This window comes from Girardinichthys multiradiatus, chromosome 3, assembly GCF_021462225.1.
Source record: "Girardinichthys multiradiatus isolate DD_20200921_A chromosome 3, DD_fGirMul_XY1, whole genome shotgun sequence".
NCBI classification, from domain to species: Eukaryota; Metazoa; Chordata; class Actinopteri; order Cyprinodontiformes; family Goodeidae; genus Girardinichthys; species Girardinichthys multiradiatus.
The window spans coordinates 40133950-40156110 of NC_061796.1; the positions used below are offsets into that span (position 1 = coordinate 40133950).

The following is a 22161-nucleotide window of genomic DNA, read 5'->3' on the forward strand; positions in this document are numbered from 1 at the left end:
GACAGTGGTACGCTACACTGTAGCCACAGCTGCCCTGGAGCACACTAACGGAAGTGGACCTGCCATAGAATCAGCGCCACCGGGCCCTTTGACCACCATCAGCAGGCAAGGCCTGTGAGGTGTCTTGCCCAAGAACACGACTGAGACAGATGGGGCCAGGGTTCGAACCAGCAATCCACCCGAATCAGACATGTTGTCATTAATTTAGTCATGTTCTGATCTGCCAATATAGATGTTTTTAAAAAATCTTTAAATAATTAAATTGTTTTTTGCTACTTCCCATAAAAAATAGAAAATGAAAATGTTTACAGTAAACGTAAACAATTATATCTCCAAAATAGCCAAAGGTTACAGAGCTGTCTCTCTCTACATCACTGAATATCTACAAATACAGTAAAATCCTCTGTTATGAAGCAAATGTACGTGTAAAGATAAAATCCATCTACAAAGATTTACAGCAAATCCCTTTTACTCCTACAATACAGATTATGGCTCACTTACCATAGTTTAAAGTTTTAGTTTTTGCACACATTAAAATGTGTCAAATATCACAAGATATTAATGTTTTTTTTCTGTAAGATCGTTTCAAAATAAATATCAGTGGTGTTCAACCTAATATTTGAGAGGAAAAAGATCTGATTTACTGTTAAGTGTTGGTAAATATTTCATTTATATATTGTAGCTAAACAGGAGCCTTAAAAGGCTTTCTGTAATCGCTTACTTAGTATCCATATTAGGACCGGAGACAAAGTCACACCAAGTGGGTCTAAGAGAGCAGTCTGTGTTACTCAGCTCTGCAGTTAAACTGGGTGTCACTAACATTTCAGCTTCACTTTTACTTACTATTTTAACTGTCAACTGCTCCATAAAAAGCCTGTACTTCTGCTGCCTGGCTCATGATGGCCCCATAAATGTCCTCCTGGTGCCCACTGCGGTGCCAGCTCCTTGTACGTTTAACTAGTATGTACATAACCATCTCCACCATTTGTCCTGGGCAAGTAAGTATAAGGACGTTTTGTCACTGAGTGTATATCACTTCATTTCTGAAGTAATGGTCTACATTTTACACATTATAAAAATAATCCTGGTACAAACATAACATTTAAGAATGTTTCTAACAGCTTTACTAAGAAAAGGGACAGAACTAGACTGTTTTTAAATAAAGTTCATATGCTTAGAGGCTTGTAAATCAGGCCTGATATGAGGTTGTAAACCTTGGCAGGGCTGTGAGGTTCCACACCCACATGGTTTAAACACACACAAACACACACTCACCTACAGATTAACAGCCTGCTGTGCCCTCTGCCTTCTTTCTGTTCTCTCTTTTCTACCGGCTGAGCCAAAACTGAACACAATTCACATCACGCTGCTCCCAAGTACCATCTGGTGTGGTGTTTGCTTCTCTACTTGCCCTTTAGACAAACACATGTGAGGGCTTTTAGTTGGAGATGTTTTAAGATTCAGGAAATTTTAGATGGTGCTTTGAATTTAAAAGAGTGAGCTGTTTTACTGAAAACCCCCTCATCTGTTGGGATCAGTGCCTGAAACCTCATTCTTGAGACAGGACCGTGTCTTCCCTAAAAGTGGGAGCCCCCTGATATGCTGGGATTCACACACTTTAACGCATGACTTCTCACCATCTCCTTTTTGACCTTACAGGCCATGGAGGCAGTGGATGGCCGCCGCCCCCCTTTTCCACCGCACCGCTCCAGCAGCATTAGCGGTGACACACGTGACACCGACACACAGGCCCCGTCAAGTGGCGAATCAAGCCCGTCCCCCCGACCCTGCAGCCCCGACCACCTCCACTCCCCCGATGAAAGTCCCTGTTCTGCTGAGGAAATTGATAAAGGTATGCTATGACAGTTAAACTTATACAGCTGTAATGTTTAGTAAAACTAAATGGAGAACGATGCTCTGCCTCCAGACTGAAGCTATAATCAATTAAACGTTGATATTTGTGTGAACAATAAATTGGGTCCAGTGACCTGCAGTAATGGACCATGAGCAAAATTGTTTTATTTTTTTTTTACAGAACAAATTCAGTTAATGTCCTAAATGAACATATAGAGCTGTTTTTGAATCTGTTTTTATACGATTGTAAACCTAGTGGCACGAATGGTAAAGGCGGTTTTTAAAAAATTATTTTATTGCACCAGGATTATCTCAGGCTAAAACATCGAGAAAAATCCAACCTTTAATTTCAGTAACACCTATTGAATGTGGAGATTAATAGTTTTTATGGCTCCTTTTTACAGCAGCGCTTCATCTTCTCCTGTAACATTTCATGAAGTTGGAGCTTAAAGAGAACGATCTTTGACCATTTCTGCACAATCTCTCTAAATCCAGATTTCTGGCTCAACTCTTATGTTTTCTTCTCTTCAGCTCATCCTACAGATTTTTAATTGGATGTAGGTGTTTGGACTGAAGTGGCCAAGGAAGTGGATTATGTGTCTGCTGAAATGTTCTGAATCATTAAGCTAAAACACCCTATGACAACTTTTGTTTTTTTTTAGTAGAAGCACTGGATTTTATAAATGTTTGGTTTTTCAAAAGGTTTATTATGTTATGCCATGCACTTTAACAGGGTTCTCAAGGCCTTTGGAAAAGAAAAAGCCCACAGCATTACAGATCCTCCACCATACCTATTGGTGGTAATATGGTGCTTTTCCACATATTCATCCTTTGTTTTGTACCAGGCCCACCTGGAGTGTTTGTTGCTAAAAAACAGTTCAGGTTTAAGGTCCCAGAAAAGTTTAGAGTTTTCAGTGGCTTTTTCCTGCATTTCTCCCAAGCAACAAGTTAGCATGGAAATTGTGTTATGAAGCCCTTCTGGTCCAAGATCCCACTTTAAGCTAAAGTTGTAGAAGAGTGAGCTTTAGGGATATTTTTACCTCCTTACCATGATAGATTTTGTCCTCGTCCAGCCTTGTTTGCCTTATTTCCAGTTGTTTTTTTGTTTTTTTTATTACCGCATATCTGGTTTATTTGAATGACATGTTTTCTTGTCTTTCCCATTTGTATTGGAATTTTAAACATGTCAATAAGTATCAGTAATTTTGTTAAAAACAATTATTTCACAATATGAGAACTTTTTTTCCCACTGAACACTCAAATTAAAGGTTCAATTTCAGGATAACCCCAACAAAAATCTGTGTAAGAATATACTGTGGCAATAAATGAGTATTTTATTTTAAGGCTTTTTAAACTTATTTCACAATTCAGCCAGATTTTAACCTAGAGAAAATTTAAGCATAGTTTAAACCAGCGGTTCCCAAATTCTGCACCAACCAACCACGGTTAGGCTCACGTGACTCTTGGGCGCATGCACACACACACATACACACTCGCATACTCAACATACAGTGAAGTTTCTGCAAATATGCATGCAAACACCAAAAGGAAAACTTCCATGAGGAGACATTGGTTTATTGTTGGTATAAAATAGTCGCCTTGTTCTCTCATATTTCTATGCAGAGGTCAGATTTCAGGACTGAGCAGCTGATGCACAATTATCCTTATTGTACGATAAGTTGAATTCTGCAGAATGCAATTTTGTTTGTCATTATACAGCCTGAAAAACCAGACTTCCTCACAAATCATGTTGCAAACCTGATCACATATAACATAAAATATATATTTTCATTAAAGGGCATTGGCAACAAGCAGATATTTGATGCAGTTGTTCCTTTAGTTCATCTATCTGTTTTTAGGCCCCCCCCCCACTTGTCTATGCTGTGATGAGTGCTTCATTTTTTTGTTTAGAAAAATCTAGATGCACAGATTGCAGGATATGTACTGTTAGTATTAACAATATCTCTTCTTTATATTTCCACTCTTAGAATTAATAAGCCATCTTACCTTGTTAGTTTTTTCTGTTTTCAGACAGTGGGTGCAGTTCTCCTCTCCCCAAGTTTGCCACTTCTCCCAAACCAAACAACAGCTACATGTTTAAACGGGAACCTCCAGAGGGATGTGAGAGGGTCAAAGTCTTTGATGAACTGGTGTAAGTAGCATCAGGACGTGTGTCCATCATTTGGGTGCATCAATGGTTGTAAACAAACAAACCCCCCTAACTCTTGAAGAGAGCCTTTATATCACAACATGCTCTGAAACCCGATAAACCTGTAAAAATACAGCTTGAATTTTGTCATATTTCCTACCTGCAGTTCAGCCATCGGTGATTGGTAGCAGTTTTGTTAATCAGTCAGTCATCAGTCAGTCAGTCATTTTCTACCGCTTATTCCATAGTGGGTCGCGGGGGAGCTGGTGCTTATCTCCAGCAGTCTATGGGCGAGAGGCGGGGTACGCCCTGGACAGGTCGCCAATCCATCGCAGGGCAACACACAAACAACCATGCACACACTCATTCATACACCTAAGGGCAATTTAGATTAACCAATTAACCTAACAGGCAGGTCTTTGGACTGTGGGAGGAAGCCGGAGTACCCGGTGAGAACCCACTCATGCATGGGGAGAACATGCAAACTCCATGAAGAAAGACCCCCAGCCGGAAATCGAACCTAGGACCTTCTTGCTGCAAGGCAACAGTGCTACCAACTGCGCCACCGTGGATGTATTTTTCCACCCAAATTGCTTAAACAAGGCCAGGTCATTGGGATCATTGGGAATTGGGTTCTAGAGGGAAACTCAAACATCCCGCTCACTAGCAGCACTCTGAGGGTCCTAAAGGGGGAATCTAACGGCATTCCCAGACCAACACTTCCGGGTCTGCCCTGGTACCTCCCCTAGAGATGCACTGATTATAACTTGGTGGCTTATCTCTGGTTTTTGCATAGCTCTGACCTGTCGATGTCAATTTTAGCTGAGTCTGAGTTCACTTCAAAAACAATAAGCAGATCTACAGTAAGAATAGCATTTCAAATATTTTATAGCCTTCTGTGAATGGTTACTAATTATTTATATTAGAAGCACTGCTTTAAATGTCTAATAGAACTAAGACGAGGTGATTAGTGAGTTAACATTTTAAACATCATATATTAGCTATTAGTGTGGATAGCATTACTAAAACAGAAGTCTCTGCATGTATTCCTAGAGGCTGCAGGCCTTTACCCTATCTCTAAGATCTCAGAAGACTTCCAACATTTCCAAATCTTGCATCTTCCATGACAGCGATTGAAAAGCTCAACAGGATAACACAGAGCAGCCTTCATTTAGCCTTCCTGTTACCTGCTCAAAGTCTTCTTCTCTCGCAGCCTGAATGAACCACAAATGTTTAGTGTTTTTAAATGTTGTTGAAAATACAGTTTCCTGCTGATCCATTTCCCACTCCATCCTTTGATTTTAAACAATACATTTATTTCTTTATGTTTTATTTTGTGTTATTATGTTTTTGCTTTTGTTGATGGTACATATGGGGGGTTAAAGTCTAAAACTCCAATAACGACCGTTGTTGAAATTCTAAGCAACCTGGAAAGTTAAAAAGACCCAGACTTCAGACTTCAAACTAAGATCTGCAGCAAAATAAAATAAAACTATCTGGACATTCCTTTTCCCATGCATTTTCCAGTTGAATTTAGAATTTGACTTCTCCCCACTTCTCCCAAAGTGTGACAGGGTTTGTTTGTTTGTTACTTCTTGGTTTTTGATGACCCAAATAGATGGTGTTAATTGCAGAAAAAATTGAATTATCTCATGTTTCTTATATTAGACAACAGCCCTAAAACACAATTGCTGTCTAAGCTAAATAATGGATAATGTTTTCAGTGGAAAAAATAAAAAATGTAAGTATAACTTCTGTTCTTTTCAGATCTGGCAAATCGAAAGGCTTCCCGCTCTTCTCCTGCCCCGACAAAAACAAGGTGAACTTTATTCCCAGGGGCTCGGCCTTCTGCCCCGTGAAACTCCTCTGCTCCTCCCTGTTCTCCCCCATCAGCCCCAGTTTTCATGGCAACAGCAGCCACACAACTCAGGTGACCCCGACTCAGCCCACAGTGCCAGCAGCTATGTTTTCGGCCTCCACAGAAAGGAGCGTTGACCTGAGCGGTGGCCTGAAGGCAAACGGCAGCACAGGCAGCCAAAATGCTGACGCAGGAGACGGCTCAGCACATGTAGTCCTTACCAGCTGGTCCTCAGGTATTCATGACCAAAACACCTACAAATAAAATGTTGCTTGGCTGCTGGTTTGGTTAGAAACAAAGGAATAAAAAAAGACAACAAAAAAAATTGCACTCTGATACTTCTAACGTTAGCCAGCAGTGGGTGCCCTCGGTCTGGAAATGACAAACATCTTTGAGGACATAAGTACCAGCATCCTGTTTCATTAACATTCCTGTCAAATTCCAGGATTGGTGTCTGATGTTTAAGGAATAATACTTGGTGTCTGGGCATTTTTGCTGACCTTGGGCATCAGCTTCTCTCCTCCCATCACTAACCTAACCTACTCCTCTTTACCACCTCCTCTTATCCATCATCACATATAGCAAAAAATCCTTTGCTTATTCTGCAATAAATAGAACTGAATGATTAAATTATATAGAGTGTTTGCAGTTTTATCAAGATAAGAATAAAAAAGGAAAAAATCCAAAATAGTAACCATACAATATCAGCAGCGACTGCATTGTGTTCACGTTATCCAGCCATCTTATTAGCTGTTCAGTGTTGAAGCTAAAACCTATGGGATGTCTTATACTTTACCCCACTCTGGGTGTAAAGGTTATAGGGCCTTTTTTTTAATTTCTGACATATATGTTTGAATGTACTTGTTGCATGTTGTTAATGAGAAAGCAGCAGTACTTGTTGATTGTAGTTGTCCATCAGCAGGTTGTTAAGGCCAGGCCTACGCCTGTAGACCTAGTGTGACCACCAATATACAGTAACAGGATGAGCCAAGCACAAAATGCAAATGGGAGCTGTTTAATCAGTGACCAAGTAACCAACCACAAAGCACATGACTTTCTTATTCCATTTTTTCATTGGCCCAACGTACTTAAAGCAATAACTCAGGTCGTTTAGAAAGTGAATGGTACCACAGCGAATGTGTTACCATTCCCCAGTGTTTATAGGGAGGTCTCTCACAGACGTCTTTCCAAATGTACATTTTGTTTATTCCCAGGAAAGAAAGGTTCATTCAGACTGAATCGTTTGGTTCAGATGCCTACGAGACATTCCAGGGTTTGCTCTAAACGCAAACATAACTAGCTGCATAAACTACTTTAAACCCTAATTGAGAATTTTATAATTATGTAGCAATTAAATGCCACATGTACCAAAGCAAACTACAAAACAGCACAATGACTGTCATATTCGGGATATCAGGGCAATGCTTGTCCCAGAATGTTAGCGTGTTTTTCTTTTCTTTTTTTTTTTAGGCGATTCAGTGACATTTGAGGCTCTGGGTCAATTTGCCCCTTCCAGAATACATATGCCCCGAAAACAAACTTGATTTTCTTCACATAATCAGGGCAGTTAGACGCTGGCAGCGTTTAGCTAGACATCGTAATTTCTGCTCCTATTCTGACCAGCATTGTTGCTCTCTCTCATTTCTTCAAATAGCTGCAACCAGAATCATTTTTATTAGTCTCACTTTTCCCCACCTAATGTGAAGGTGTAGCTATACTACAGTCATGTAGCTGTCAAAGGGTTATTCCGAGGACAGCTTCCTACCTGTATGTACTTGTTGTATGGGATCTTTTTTTAAGTTCATTTTTTTACGTCCACAATAGGTGAGCACAGATTATTTTAACACATTCCAGTTAAAAATGTGTTCTTTAAGAAAATAATCCATTTTCCATCTACAGCCCAGATCGACAGGCTTCAAGGTGATGCTGTTACAAACGTAGCATCAAACGAACATGGAGGTCCCTTCCTGTTTCACATGGCTTAACTCAAAAGGGTCCTTCTGTTTCAGAAAGGAGCATTTTAAAATTACTTCTCTCCTTTGAAATCCATCTGAGCGACAGATTTTGATTTATTTGTGTCAAACTGAACACTTTATTGCCTGTCAGTTTTTCTATTGCTAGATAAGTATTTTGAGTAATTCTTCAGATAAACAATAATAAAAATGTTCATATCTAACATGTAATTTAAGGTAGTTATTTACACCTGCTTCCCGCTGAATGTATGTGAGATTTCTGTTCTGGCCAGCTGACCCCTTTTAAATATTTGACCCCTGATCAAACCAACATAACGCGAGTGAGGTTCTGCCAGTGGAAGCAATTTATTAGAGTTTCCTTACATTAGGCTATGAGAGAATTTTAATAAAATTACTTTTAAACCCCGGTTGTCAAAGCAAGTACCAACTGACCGTTCCTTTCATTCCCCCAAAAAACAAAAATAGATGTAAAAAAATATGTATACTGCATCGGAACGAAATGGTGAAGGGGCGAAATGACGAGTGCTCAACATATGAACACTGCATCTAAATGTTGGAAACACACAGGCTTTTTTTTTTTTTATAATCCCAAGCTTAAGCACTGACTTGGAAAGGAAAAGATATTTACTGTTCTGTACTGTGCCCAAGTGTGTTCATTAAAACAATCAAAAAAAATGTGCAATTGATTTTTGTCTGGCAAAAAATACAATTACAGTTTGGCCTCTATAAATGAATATAGGCACCTAATATTGCTGAATTTCCATCACATTTTAGAGATGACAAAGCACAAACGCCGCAGGTTTATGCCGAGGTCGCCCTGATTGAGATTTATCTCGATGCTTTGTTTCAAACAAAAACCAAGACAACATGTGTGACACATCCCTCAACTCTGAAGTCGTTGTTTTGCCTGCAGCTTTAAGAGTTTTCACCATATTGATTCTGATTTCATTCACAAGCACATTGTGCCGAACATTAAAGAAGTAATTGCCATTGTTGGCAATAATGAATTGATTCTCCTGTGTTTTACATGTTATTATGTAGATCTTGTGTGTTCTTTTTCAATAAAGAAAACAGAAAAGCCTCTTTTTCAAGTGATATGTCATCTTTTTTTAAAGGGTATTGATATACACACAGACAAACATTTTAGCATTCATTAACATCTCACGTATGTGGTGGCAGAGGTAAAGTTAAGGCTGTTTATATACTCGATCATGATGGAAAATAAAACAGCTTTACTGTTTAGAAAATGACACAAAGGTTGGTTATTGTATACTTCAGACTCAAAAAGAGTGATCTGTAAATATTTTAAGGCATTCATCCAGATATATATTGTTTTGATGCAGTATTATCATCAAAGTTAGTAAATAGTATTGTATTATTAAATCTTTTCCTTTTATTGGCTCAAACAATTAAACCAAAAAGACACACGTTGCCCAAAAGGAGCAGTTACTAAAAAATACATATACATTTTTAAAGATTATGGAAATTAAAATAAAGCAGCGACATCCACAGTACAAATTAAAACGACTGCATGCAGCATGCTGTAATGAGTGAGCTGTATGTAATTACAAATAGAACATCTATAAAGCAAAAGCCAAATAAAGCAAACGGCCTCAGCAACATGGACGTCTCATAAAAACTGTCAGTGCAAAAACGTTAAGTTGTGTTGATTCAATGTTTGTACCGTGTGAATGAATGTTTTGGTATGTCGGTCTCTGGGGTGATTAAATGTAAAATTGTAAACCTTAAAGCAATATGAGACACTATGTTTTTATGTATAAAGTTTGCATGTGAAGCTTAAACTATGGGAATTATGTTTTTTTAAATCAAACCCTTTATAAATGTTTCACAGGGTCTAAACCTAGATGGGGTGATCCTGCCTAAAATCTCAAAAAACATTGGAAAAGATCCACTTTGAGGAATAATCTTTAAAAAAAATCAAAATGCCTGTTTAGTAAAGTAACATCCAACTTTCTGTGACCCGTTTTAACTTTCACTGCTATAAAATATGACAGAGCTCAGAAAGTTCCAATAAAGTAATTTTGTGCAGAAATGTTAACTTACCGAACAGAATGTCCATGTAGTGTACCGTATATACACTCACTCCTTAGTCTGGGCTCTTTTACTATGAATTAGTGCATTGATGCAGCGTAGCATGGAGGCATTCAGCCTGTGGCTCTAATGAGGTGTTCAAGAAGCCCAGGTTGGTTATAGTGACCTTCGGCTCATCTGCATTACTGGCTCTGATGTCTCTCATCTTCCTCTTAACACAGATTCTCAATGGGGTTCAGGTCATGTGAATTTGTAGGCCAATCAAGTACAGTGATACCATGGTCATTGAAGCAGGTACTGCTCCCTGTGGCTGTTTGGGCAGGTGCCAAATCCTGCTTGAAAATGAAATTGGCATCTCCATAAAGCTTGCCAGTTGAGGTAACCTTCAGTCTGCAATCTTTCCAATAACTCTGGGACTGGGTTTCTAAATAAATGCTAAAGTGACTTGTGAATCTCACACAAACTCTTGAATGGATTTAGCTTCACAATCCTCTCAAGACAGAAGTGATCCCTGTTGTTTTCCACTTTCTTCTATTACACTTCTTCCTTCCTCTCAACTTTCCATTAATATTACTGCATTGAGGTTGGGACTGTCTGCTAGATTAGTGTCGAGTGAGCAGCCTTCTACATGACTGTAGGCTATAAAATGACTAGAACATTAGAAACTAAGTTTTTGGTTTTCTTTCGCTGTAAGACAAAAGCATTAGAATTAACAGAAATAAATGCTTGAAATTTAAACACCATTCTGTGTGTAGTGAATCTATATAATATGAATGTCACATTTTGGATGAAATTACTGTAAGAAATTTAAGCTTTTAATTGCAGAATACAGAATATTATTGTTACAGCTGTAACAACAGAAATGGAGGCATAATTGTTATGAAGAATATTCCTCAAGCAAATGAGAACTTTTCAGAACCTAAAAACATTTTTAAATATGATTAAGTTGCATTAAGTTTTGTTATATTCTAGTGTTTGCAATTGATTTAGGTATCGTATAGTAACTTCTGATTTGATTGTTTGTTAGTTTCTTTGAAGTTAGAAAATACAGAACAATCAAATTGTTCTGGTTTTCAAATGGATCCCGATGCTGAGGAAAAACTATGCCGTGTGAAGCTCATGCTCTCCGTTGGATTCTCCTATTGCATCTGGATTGGAGAGAGGGTCCAAGTCCGCGAACAGGTTGAACCACGCTGAAAGATCTTTGGATGGCCCGTCCGTTTCTACATAACAGGAATACAAAATGTTAATGTCGTAAAGCCGAACTGTAAAAACCTAAACTCCTCGCTTTCTTTAAGCACAGGTTTTAGATCGAATGTGTTGAACGGGTAAAAACCCAGTCCTACCTTTTACAGCTGGTTTTGGGGGGTTCCGCTCAGCTCCAGGTGAGCACTCTGCTCCACAGGTGACTGGCTGTGGGCTTCTGCCGGTCCAGTCTGAGGCACAGATCCAGACTTACATTAACAATCACATGGGGTAGGAAAAACACAACCCAACAAACATCATTCCAATCTCACGTGTCACACATCTGGTTGTGAAGAGAAGGAAAATGACACATGGTTTTCAAGTTTTTTACAAATAAAAATCTTGTGTTAAGCCCATTTCCTCTGATGCCCCTTAATAAAATCCAGAGTACCCAAAATCCTTCATATACCACCTTCTTAGTAATAGAGTCCACCTGCAGCGTGAGCTTTAAACATCCAACAGAGCATTGTTTCAGTCTCTTACTCAAGAGAGAGTCATTTTTCAAAGAAAACTGTACCTTCCAGGGTTGGGTTTTAGCATCCTTTCTTTTGAGCTAATTATCTGTTTGTAGCTAATGACACACTTTTCCTTTCTAGCTCGAAAGCTGTGAGAAAGTTTAAAACGTTGATTTTAGTCATAAACAAACAAAAGGCGGAGGGTCAAATTTTCATCCTTTGAGTTGTTTTTCTGTCAATGTGATTTGATAACAATAAAGGAAATGATATAAAACTGAATGTTACCTTCAAAACGGCTCCTTTATAAAGATATTTTACTGCGTTTTTCATCATTTTTGTTTGCAAACTAATCCAGATGTTCCTCCATCTCTTATGATGGTTGGTTTAATCAGCAGGGGAACGTTTTTGTGCCCAAATGCTAAATTAACACCAGTCACAAATATAGCTGTTTTGCATAACATACAACATTTGCTTAGCCTTTTTAACCATTTGTAGCAGTGTAAACACTGATTAAAGGGTACCCACACAGCTCATGAAAGTTTAGGTCACCCAGGAAATACCAGAACAAGTGGGTAAACATTACCGAACCCCATGCCATTGGTCCGTGCCATCTGGACACAGGTGCTGGTGTCTTTACAGCTCAGTGTGGGATGAAACAACAGGTGTTGGTGCCTTCATAAACCCAATGGTTCCAGGACTGGGCAACCCATCTGGAAGCTGCACAGTATAACCACTAGCCAGTCAAGAACTCCGTCAGGTGCTGTTAATGTTGTCTAAAACGTCTACAAAGCTTCCTCCAGCAAGCTTAACCATTTTTCTCTGTGAAGTTAAATCTAGCAACTCGGACCACTTTTTTTAAACTTTACTCCTCCATTAATGACAGTAAAACACCTGTAAATTCCTCTTTTGATGTTCACCTTTATAATTTACTATTGAGGCGCTCTATGTTTGCTACTTAATCCCAAGTTTCTAATTTCAAGGAAAGCAAGCGAATCAACAGTTGCACAGTTGGAGGATTGTCCTCTGACCTGAGAGAGAAAACTTGTTTAAGCTGTTGTCCAACAACTGTGACGGCAAAAAGAACGGGTTTTCCTGCTGCTGCTGGGTTTCAGCTGATCCAGCTGAGGCTGCGCTTGCCTCTGTTTTTCCAAACCCCTTTGTCCACTCCTGGGAAAAATCCCCCTCTTCCACAAACAAACCGCCCAGGATCTCATTGAGCAGGGCCAGGCTGTCCTCTCCATCCAACTCTGGGAAAGTAGAAACAGTCTTTTTATCATAAGACTTTGGAGTTATTCGTCTAATTACTAGTGTAATTGATCATTTCATTTTATCTTTTTCTAAACTAGATTAATATACTCAAGGTTCAATAATTTACATTCTTTGTCAAGGATAGTGTTTAATTTGATGATGGAAACACCTGGGTTTGCTGTCAAAATGTAATTTATTCTGCTTTCTGAACCATCTTTGATACAAATGCAAGTCGTTGTCTTGTGGTGCAATACCACAAAGTATTAAATACTCAAAGAATTCATAAATTATTTTTACCTTCTCTTATCTTTTCATTCTTGTCTTCATGTCCTAATGAGATAAGTCTGTAAAAAGCGAGAAGCAGAACGTAAGAGCAATTCGTTGCACACGAGGCAGCAGCCTTGGTGTGTATGCAGACGTTGACAAATTTGTTGGCAACGTTGGTAAAGAAAAAATGTTTTTTTTTGTTGCAGAAGCATAAAAATTGTGCACTTGTGTATATATGTACATTCAAAAGGACATTAAAAAAATAATTAGCTTGACAGGTTTCCACATGTTTACATTTGAGATAGGATAGAAGGGTCTTTTTAGGTATTCATATAAACACTGTTTTCCATTTTGGCATATATTTGGTGGCTGAGTAAAGACTAAAGTGAAAAACGGACTGAGTGTGTTAAGCCTACTGGTCATCAGTTGTCTCATCTTTTATTTTCTCCTCTGTTTCTGCTTCCATTGTTTTGTTTCCCATCTTTTTATCCAGCTTTTCTGTGGAATCCTGTGAGACCTGTGAAAAATAATCCAACTCATTAGGTCGTTTAATTTTTTTCCCCTCTTTCTGAGTTTATATTTTTCCTCTTGGAAATGCTCTCTGACCTGCAGTGTGGAAAGCTCATTATGCTGACAGCCCTTAAAGCTCTCGTGGATCGCTGCCATAGTGTGGGATGTCTTCCCCCAGAAGTGCAAAAGGGTCGTCTGAAACACAGATCATTTCTTTTTTTCTCATAATGGAAAATGGAATTGCCCATTAAAGTTCTTGTTTTACTTGTACCATTTTTTTAAATTAAAACTCAATATGAAAGTAGAAAGGAGTTGAAGTGAGCAGCTGGGATATGATGTGATAAACCTGGTATATGGTCAGAATGTGTGAGAGGAGGTTGCAGCGGCTGGCTCCCAGCATGTCCACCTTCTGGCAGACGTCGTTCTTTAACTTGTCAAAGCTGGTTTTGGTCGTGCGAACCTGGGTCTGAACCTGAGACATAATGTAAAGGACAAATAAACAGGCAAAAATGAACACAGTGCTTTATGGGTCAAATCTACCCTCTACTGGATATTTATTGTAACTGCTTTATCTTTTCTCTGTTTTCCTGCTTTCTGTGTTCTTCATTAAATAAGGGCTTCAGTAAATAGTCAGGACTTAATGCTACCTTCTGAACTTCGTCTGAAGACCAAGCAAAGTCATCCATGAAGACTCCAACATGGATTTAGGAATATTATAGCTGAAAAAGAAATTTTTTTTTTGGCTTTTTTCTAGAATATAACAAAACTGAAGGAAATAATAATCATAAATATTAAGGGAAAGAGTCCTTGTCATGGTTCTGTTGTTGGTCCGTGCCATCTGGACACAGGTGCTGGTGTCTTTACAGCTCAGTGTGGGATGAAACAACAGGTGTTGGTGCCTTCATAAACCCAATGGTTCCAGGACTGGGCAACCCATCTGGAAGCTGCACAGTATAACCACTAGCCAGTCAAGAACTCCGTCAGGGGCTGTTAATGTTGTCTAAAACGTCTACAAATCTTCCTCCAGCAAGCTTAACCATTTTTCTCTGTGAAGTTAAATCTAGCAACTCGGACCACTTTTTTTAAACTTTACTCCTCCAGTAATGACAGTAAAACACCTGTAAATTCCTCTTTTGATGTTCACCTTTATAATTTACTATTGAGGCGCTCTATGTTTGCTACTTAATCCCAAGTTTCTAATTTCAAGGAAAGCAAGCGAATCAACAGTTGCACAGTTGGAGGATTGTCCTCTGACCTGAGAGAGAAAACTTGTTTAAGCTGTTAAGTCCTTGTCATGGTTCTGTTGTTGGTTTTAAGTTCTCAGTCTTTCTGAAGTTCTTTCAACTACTTTCTTCAGACTTAGCTGCTATTTGGCTCACTTTCAGGCCAATTCCTTAATGCTGACAAGTGGAGATCGAAACAAGACGTGCCAGCAGATAAACAGAATCTTAAAGTTGTTTCTTTAAAAGATAGGTTACAAAATGCTAATACAGGACCTGAGAGATGCATCTTTGTTCAGTTTATCTACTGTGTGCTAAGTTTTCAGCCAAATGCACTTTTGGGTGTCAGCTCGTTGGAGCTAAAATCCTGCTTTCTGTCTGTTAAACTGTTGGCTTTGGTATTTTTTGAAACCGAACAAAAGAAATGAAAGAAAAATGTGCATCTTTGTGTAGAATTTATTTAAAACTGGTTCTTTGGTAAGCTGTTATTCTTATCTCAACACCACACTGGCTGGTTGTCACACTTTTAAGTTTGGGAACAATTTTCAGTCTGAATGATTCAAAGCCAAGAGTTAAGCATATTCCTCTAAAATGGTCAGCCACTGGACTGAAAAGTGATGAAAAAGCAGCTAAAGACTCACAGAAAGCCTGAAACGTTATTTGTCAGAACCATTTAAAAGGCTACGAAAAAGCCTTATTCTTTGGAAGCAAAATCTAAATAAAAAAATGTAGGATGCTTTTGCAAACTACTGTAACCTGGTAGCTGGTATTTAGCTGTAAACTGCCATGCATACCTAATCATTGGGACAGGCTTAAGTGTAAATAAAAGTTTCTGTAATTTACGCAGATCTTACTATGTGGAGACAAACCTTGCGGAATTTCTCCATCTGTTTATGTGTGTCCGGATCGAGCTCCTGAGATACGTCCTTCATCCAAAGCAAGGCTCCCCGGTACTCAGTCCGGGTCTGCTCCATTCGATTCACTGTCAGCCACGTGTCTGAGATGGCCCGGTAACGGAAAGTTTCGATCTCCTGGTACAGACGGCACAGGGGTTTCCTCAGAGCCAGTCTGTAGGAAGAGGAGTAGTTCTCAAAATAAAGGCTCCACATGTCCATCATTTAAGATCTATTTAGAGATTTGAAAAATGTTAGAACCCTGAAGGGTTTAGGCAAATGTTTTAATGTTTCTTATTAGGAACAAATCATGGAGTGCAGTTCCGATCAAAATCTAACATGCACTCATCATGGTGATGAATGTAATGATAATTTGTTTTTTTTTTTATGTTTACTTAAACCCTTCAATGATCATAGTAATTGGTGCAAAAGTTGTAAAATGTTTTAACCTGGAAAGCCACAAGCACTAATTTCTGGTCGATGATCATAATTAGTTGCAGCTGGTACGTTCTCTTTGTCAACTTAAAATCCATTTGACAGCATTTAGTAGAAGGATAAACACTCCAACATAGAGACAGTCCAAGGAGCTCAGTGAAGATCTAAGACAGAGGACTGTAGATGTATACAAGTTGAGAAAGTCTTGTAGATCCATTACTAAACAGATTATTTGTTCAAGTAACTCTATGTGGGTTCAAGTAAATCGGATGTATCACTGCTGTACTTACAGAAGACCCAAAGTGTCCCCCTAAGATAAAAAGAAATTGGTCAAACTGTTCTGGAACGACCCAGAAACCAACTTAACTCAGCCCTGCCGAGACCTGGAAACTGGTGGATCACAAGTGTCACTGTCCACAGTGAAGCCAGTTTAATATCGCCATGGACTGAGAGGGTGTCAGATACAGAAAAAGTCTCTTTCTCCAAAACGCCAGAATTTTATGGCTAAACCAGACATAGATTGAGCTATTTGGCCACAATGATAAGAAGTGTTTGGAAAGTTTAACAAGACTGTGCCAACTGTCCAACATGGAGGTGGTAGCGTCATGATATGGGGTAGTTTCATTTCCAGTACATGTTACTGGTTCATTTCACCTGACCTGAAATCTGTATGGCTCGATTGAATTGACTTTGTAAAGTGCCTTGAGACCACGTGTTGTGAATTGGCGCTATGTAAATAAAACTGAATTGAACAAAGTTGATTGAACAACAAAGAAAGAATAAAACTTCTGAATTCCTCAACATTCCTTAGGTAGATTCAAACTTGAACACAGCTGGATGTTCCAACAAGAAAACAAACCCAAACATACATCAAAACTGTTTTTAGAATGAAAAAAGTAGACCAACATTAAATCTCTAGAATGGACTTTTTAAAGTCGTGACTTCAACCCTAGTAACAAATTGAAAACTGGGCTTGAAAGCTGGCTTTGTGTCAGAAAAGCAATCAGTTTAAATCAACTCTTCCAATTCATCCAAGATAATTGGTCATACTTTATGCCAGAATTATGAGAGAAGCTTGTTGATGGCTACAAAAGCATGTGGTCTAGGTACAGCTAGGTTGGAAAGACTTAACCAAATGTTTGCTGGGGTGGGGTTTATTTATACATTTGACTCTGTGTGGATTAGAGAAAATCAACAATCAATTTAAAAGTGAGCACGCAAGTCTTATTTTTAGAAATCAATTAAGTTTTTTATGGTGCACATATTCCTCATTGGAAGAAGAATGGTTCAAATAAATAAATAGAACCCCAAAATTAATAATACATCCTTCCTCGTGGTGATCTGATGCAGGCAGCCATCCATCCATCCATCCATCCATCTATCCATCCATCCATCCATCCATCCATCCATCCATCCATCTATCCATCCATCCATCCATCCATCCATCCATCCATCCATCCATCCATCTATCCATCCATCCATCCATCCATCCATCCATCCATCCATCCATCACAACAGTTGAGCAGAACCTTTTCTTTTGGACTTAGATTAGTGATCTCTGAAACATCTGCAGTATTTAAAGCTGTTAAATTATTTGTGCTCATGTCCAAAATCGAATTATTCTTCAAATAAATCTAATATTTCAGTCACTCCTGGAAGAGATTTATCTGGATGTCATTTAAAGATAAATGTGTGATGCCTACCTCTGCTGGGAGGAGAAGCAGAGAGCCTTCCCTGTCGCCTGCATGATCTTCCCAGCCCTGCTTTTGTCCTGCGATCCCTGGGAGCGCAGGAAACGACCCAGCTCATTTTCTTCCTGAGAAAGGTCTGAGCAGTAAACATGAAGAATGTTGTTTTTAGGAAAACAAAGTTATTAACGTCTGATTTGCAGTTTTATGCTGCTAAAAAAATCTTGCCATGTGCCTATTTTTGCTTCGCTGTGAGTTGATCATAAATACCCCACTAATGTCCCTTTTCCACGGCTCTGCCTTGGCCGGCTACATTCCACTCAGCCCATTTTGCAACCATTTCCATTTCTCTCTCTTCCGGCCATTTGCTGTTTTTTTTTTTTGGTACTTCCTCGGCATCGGGTCCCATCAGGGCTGAACAGGGCAGAAACGTGACGTGAACTGTTCACTGATTGCCCATTGTGCATGGTCAGACGTATGAGTCCGTGAACAAGAACAGCCGCGATTTTCCAAACTCGTTACACTACAGGCAATCCATGGAATACTCACAACCAACCAGCAGGTCTAACCCTTAGATGAGGTGCAAGCTTCTCTGTGCATCATAGGAGACTAAAATATTCAGCAGCAGCTTGACGGTGTCTCGGAAAAATGACAACATGCATTTTGGTAGAGCACAATCATGAAGCAGAGCACACAATGCTGGGAACTGGAGGTGAGGCTTAAGGGTGCCAGTGAGTCAGTGGAAACAGCAGGTTTCAGGCTGAGTAGAGTGAAGCCGAGCAGAGTGGGGCCGTGAATAGAAAAGAGGCATAAAACTGCTTAGACAAAACATAAACAGTCTTGAAGGGCAATCTTAAGCTACAAGAAGAACAAAGGTAATTCAGATGTTCTCTTGGTCTCAACATTACAGAGCCAGTTTTGGACAAAATGAGGAAAAATAATGTTTTATGACAAACTAAATGTTTAAAAGTGGTCATTGTCCAGTTACTGTGGAAGTATTGCAACCATATTCTGGACAAATTGTGCATTTTTAGTTGATGAAGATCACAGCAACAAACCCCACCTGATGGTCTACATTTGATCAAACTGAGATTTACTTTCAGGGCTTTCTGAACTTACAACAGATCCTCCTCTGGTACAACTCGATGACCTTTAGCAGCTCCATGCATGTTCTCTGGATGGAGTGGAAGACCTGCCGGTGACACAAACATTTAAATATTCACATGTAAAGCTTTGTAAACATTTATGAATAAAACTCTTGAAACAAGCTCTGAAAACTCTTTACTCACCTCCAGCTTGGCATCCAGGTCTGCGTCTGACGCCACCACATGCTCATCCTCTTTCTTCCCAGTGACTTTGATCAACGTCTGCTTGGTTTTCCAGTACTTCTTCTGGAACTTGTTCACCACTGGTGAGTCTCGGCTTTGGATGAAGCGGTCAAGGTAGTCTCCGGAGTAGCCACTATGGAGAGAGGATGAGGCGATAGATAGACAATCTTGCAAAAAACCCATTAAATATTTACGATGCAGAGGTACACTCACAAATGTTTTCCTTCCATTTTCCACAAGGACCTGTGAAGAAAGGAAAGTGGCTGTTCAATTCTTTGAAAATGTTTTCCTAATTAGACTTTTATAAGTTTAAAGATTCTGATTGTCTTGACTGGACAATCAGTCAGATTCAGTATGTAACAGGATTGTTTCTAGATGTTTAATGCAAATTGGGTTGTTTTTTCACTTTTTCCTGTTCCTGTGTGTCTAAAACAAGTTTTTTTCTGCATTGTCAGCATAATGCTAACATATTTTCCAGTGCAGGTTCGATCAATCCTGGTTTGTCTGGCTAGCTGTCAAAGTCTAGTCTTAACGTTTTGCAAGTCAGGTTTTTTAAGCTATGATCTTCAGCATGGATTAAAATGGTCAGGAGGAAAGAGTAAGTCAGCTCTTCTAACTCTGAGGACATGGTTCTCAAACAGTAAAAGGTTGAATGGTCCCTTCTGGTCAGAGGTGAGTCTCAAGAAAAGGAGTTCAGTTAACTTGGTGTTATGTTCATAACCCTGAAGCAAACATTTGTCAGAAAAGGCGATGTTGCCTTCCACCTAAATAGCTTAGAAATGTATCTAAAAGGTAAAAAGACTGTTTTAGATTTTATTGTGGAAATAAGACATTGTCCAACTTTTCAAGGTTATTGAACCCAAATGATGAATTGCTTGCTTCTATGTAACATAATGTCCATCCGTCCATCCATCCGTCCATCCATCCATCCATCCATCCATCCCTTCTTTCTTCTGCTTATCCTAGATTGCAGGGCTAACTCCATCAAAATCTTCATCTTATTTCTGGTAATCCTAAGACGTTTCCATGCTAGAAGAAATACAGAGTACCTCCAGTGAATTCTGGGTCTGCCCTGGGATCTCCTCCCATTGAGACATGCTGAGAAAACCTCCAAAGGGAGGCACCCACCTTAGCTGACTTCTTTCAATATGGAGGTGCAACGGCTCTACTTCCAGCTTCCATGGATGAGGGAGCTACTCATCTTATCTCTAAGGATGAGTCTGGCCACCCTAAGGAGAAAGCTGTTTTCATTTGCTTGTACCTATATCTAGGATCACGTTCTTTCAGTCAGGATCAATAACTCAACATAATAGGGGGTAAAACTTTAGCGGACCAGTAAATAAAGAGATCTTCACTTTTATGCTACACCAGAGCAACAACTGTATTACAGCAGCAGAAAGGCCCAAATCTGCCAATCTATCTTTTCCGCTCCATGCTGTTATGAGCAACATACTAGCCTACAGCCGGATTTTAAGATAATCATAATCCAGATCACAGACCAAGATTTGTTTCGGATTTCCCCGGATTTTTTCCTTTTCTGTTTCTACACCTGGCACCTGCTGAGCTCCATACTTTGAACTAAAAGGATGAGATTTGTGGAGCATATTCAAGTGAAAACAATGCTTATCAGGGTGGCTTGGATTATCTGTACTTCTACCATCGCACCAGGCTCGAGTTAATTATAACTTGAATGTTTAGATATTGTTTTAAAAATGGCGCGTCCTGTTCTGACTCGCGGTAATGAGATGGGTTATGATGTTATTTCCCAAAACTATCCTTTATAGAGCCTCAATACCGGCAGAATTACATAAAAGACTACATATATCTGTTCATTTTAATTTAAAATTACTTAAAAGGTCTGAACTGGGAATGTTTCCATATAAAACAGAAATACTGACTCATTGTGCGGAAGCCCAGTGGCGCTTCTCCGCCTCTGAATTATCCATGAGCATCGCATCAAAACGAACAGCGATCAGGATGAAGTCACAAGCAAATCCTAACGTACCTGCGCTAAATGACAGCATGCAGAAACATCAGCTTCACATCTCTTCCATCGTGAAATAGACAGCAGGAGCCGCAGGATCTCAGGCCCGGTTTTATACTGTAAATTTGTACACACAGCTGCTCATTGTCCGTCTGCACGAAACAAGCTGACGTCAATCAGGGCGCACTCCCCTCCTCTTCATAGATGAGGCGCAGAAACAAACAGCGCCGCATCCTTCATCCACTCTGCAAACCGCAGGAGACAATTGGTGTTTGTCTGGTGCAAATATGGCAAATACGGCATTGATGGGATTTATATCATCGAGCAAACTGGTTGGACAGTTATGGCTTAAAAAATATAATAGTGTGCATCAGCGGGTCCCCAGACCGAATCCCTATGTGAAAAGAATTGTATTTCCTTGGATTTTGTATACCAGCCATATTTTTATACCAGCCATGAAAATGATTAAAATTTTCTATTCACAATTAGGTAATACGTTTTAGCTCCAAATGAAACAATAAATCAGAGAACGAAAACAAATGAGAGTTTCTTTCAGGACTCTTTTCCCTGCAGTTACTAACAAAGACATGTTTCAAACGGTATGTCTGTTCGACAGACGTTTTGGTTCATCTAGAAATAGAAATATTCTTTATTATCCCTCAGGTGTACCAGCTGCAAAGTATATATAAAAAAACTATAAATAAGAACGGAAATTTACTGTACAGGTCTTAAAAATAGCATACTAAGATTAAAGAAATGTGCAACTGGGTACGATAATTCCAAACATGCAAAAAGTCCATGTATTTGTGCATAAAAAAACAGACTAATTACAAGAAATGCTAAATCTTTTCAAAGTAGCCGGGATGTAAACAACTTATTGAGTTTAAGTTTACCGGGAGCAGTAATGTTCATAAATTCTAACAGCTGCAGGGAGGAAGGATCTGTGATAACGCTCCTTTGTTCACCCAGGATACCAGTTCCGCAACAGCTTCATGCATGGAG

At 39.3% G+C, this 22161-nt stretch overlaps 2 protein-coding genes across 5 annotated transcripts in view; one reads left to right on the forward strand and one right to left on the reverse strand.

The window, feature by feature from the left end:
* Window positions 1–8917, forward strand: part of LOC124866146 (glucocorticoid-induced transcript 1 protein) — a 32918-nt gene extending 24001 nt beyond the window's left edge. The window contains 3 exon segments of the mRNA XM_047361825.1: window positions 1660–1852; window positions 3886–4006; window positions 5771–8917. Of these exon segments, the coding sequence (XP_047217781.1) occupies window positions 1660–1852; window positions 3886–4006; window positions 5771–6125 (669 nt within the window). The 3' untranslated portion in view covers window positions 6126–8917.
* ica1 (islet cell autoantigen 1) lies at window positions 8918–21390 on the reverse strand. 4 transcript variants are annotated; one of them, XM_047360245.1, is made up of 14 exons: window positions 21181–21379; window positions 20304–20404; window positions 19389–19418; window positions 19137–19308; window positions 18967–19039; window positions 17863–17986; window positions 15701–15899; window positions 13958–14083; window positions 13708–13806; window positions 13518–13618; window positions 13132–13178; window positions 12615–12833; window positions 11233–11322; window positions 8918–11109 (listed from the first exon to the last, which is right to left on the reverse strand). In XM_047360245.1, the coding sequence occupies exons 3-14, from the start codon at window positions 19403–19405 to the stop codon at window positions 10988–10990; spliced, it is 1389 nt and encodes a 462-aa protein (XP_047216201.1). In that variant the 5' UTR covers window positions 19406–19418; window positions 20304–20404; window positions 21181–21379; the 3' UTR covers window positions 8918–10987. The 4 variants fall into 4 exon arrangements, with proteins under 4 accessions (XP_047216201.1, XP_047216200.1, XP_047216203.1 ...); XM_047360244.1 differs by lacking the exon at window positions 20304–20404 and having other exon boundaries at window positions 21181–21375; XM_047360247.1 differs by lacking the exons at window positions 12615–12833; window positions 20304–20404 and having other exon boundaries at window positions 21181–21390.
* Between the last annotated feature and the right edge of the window lie 771 nt (window positions 21391–22161).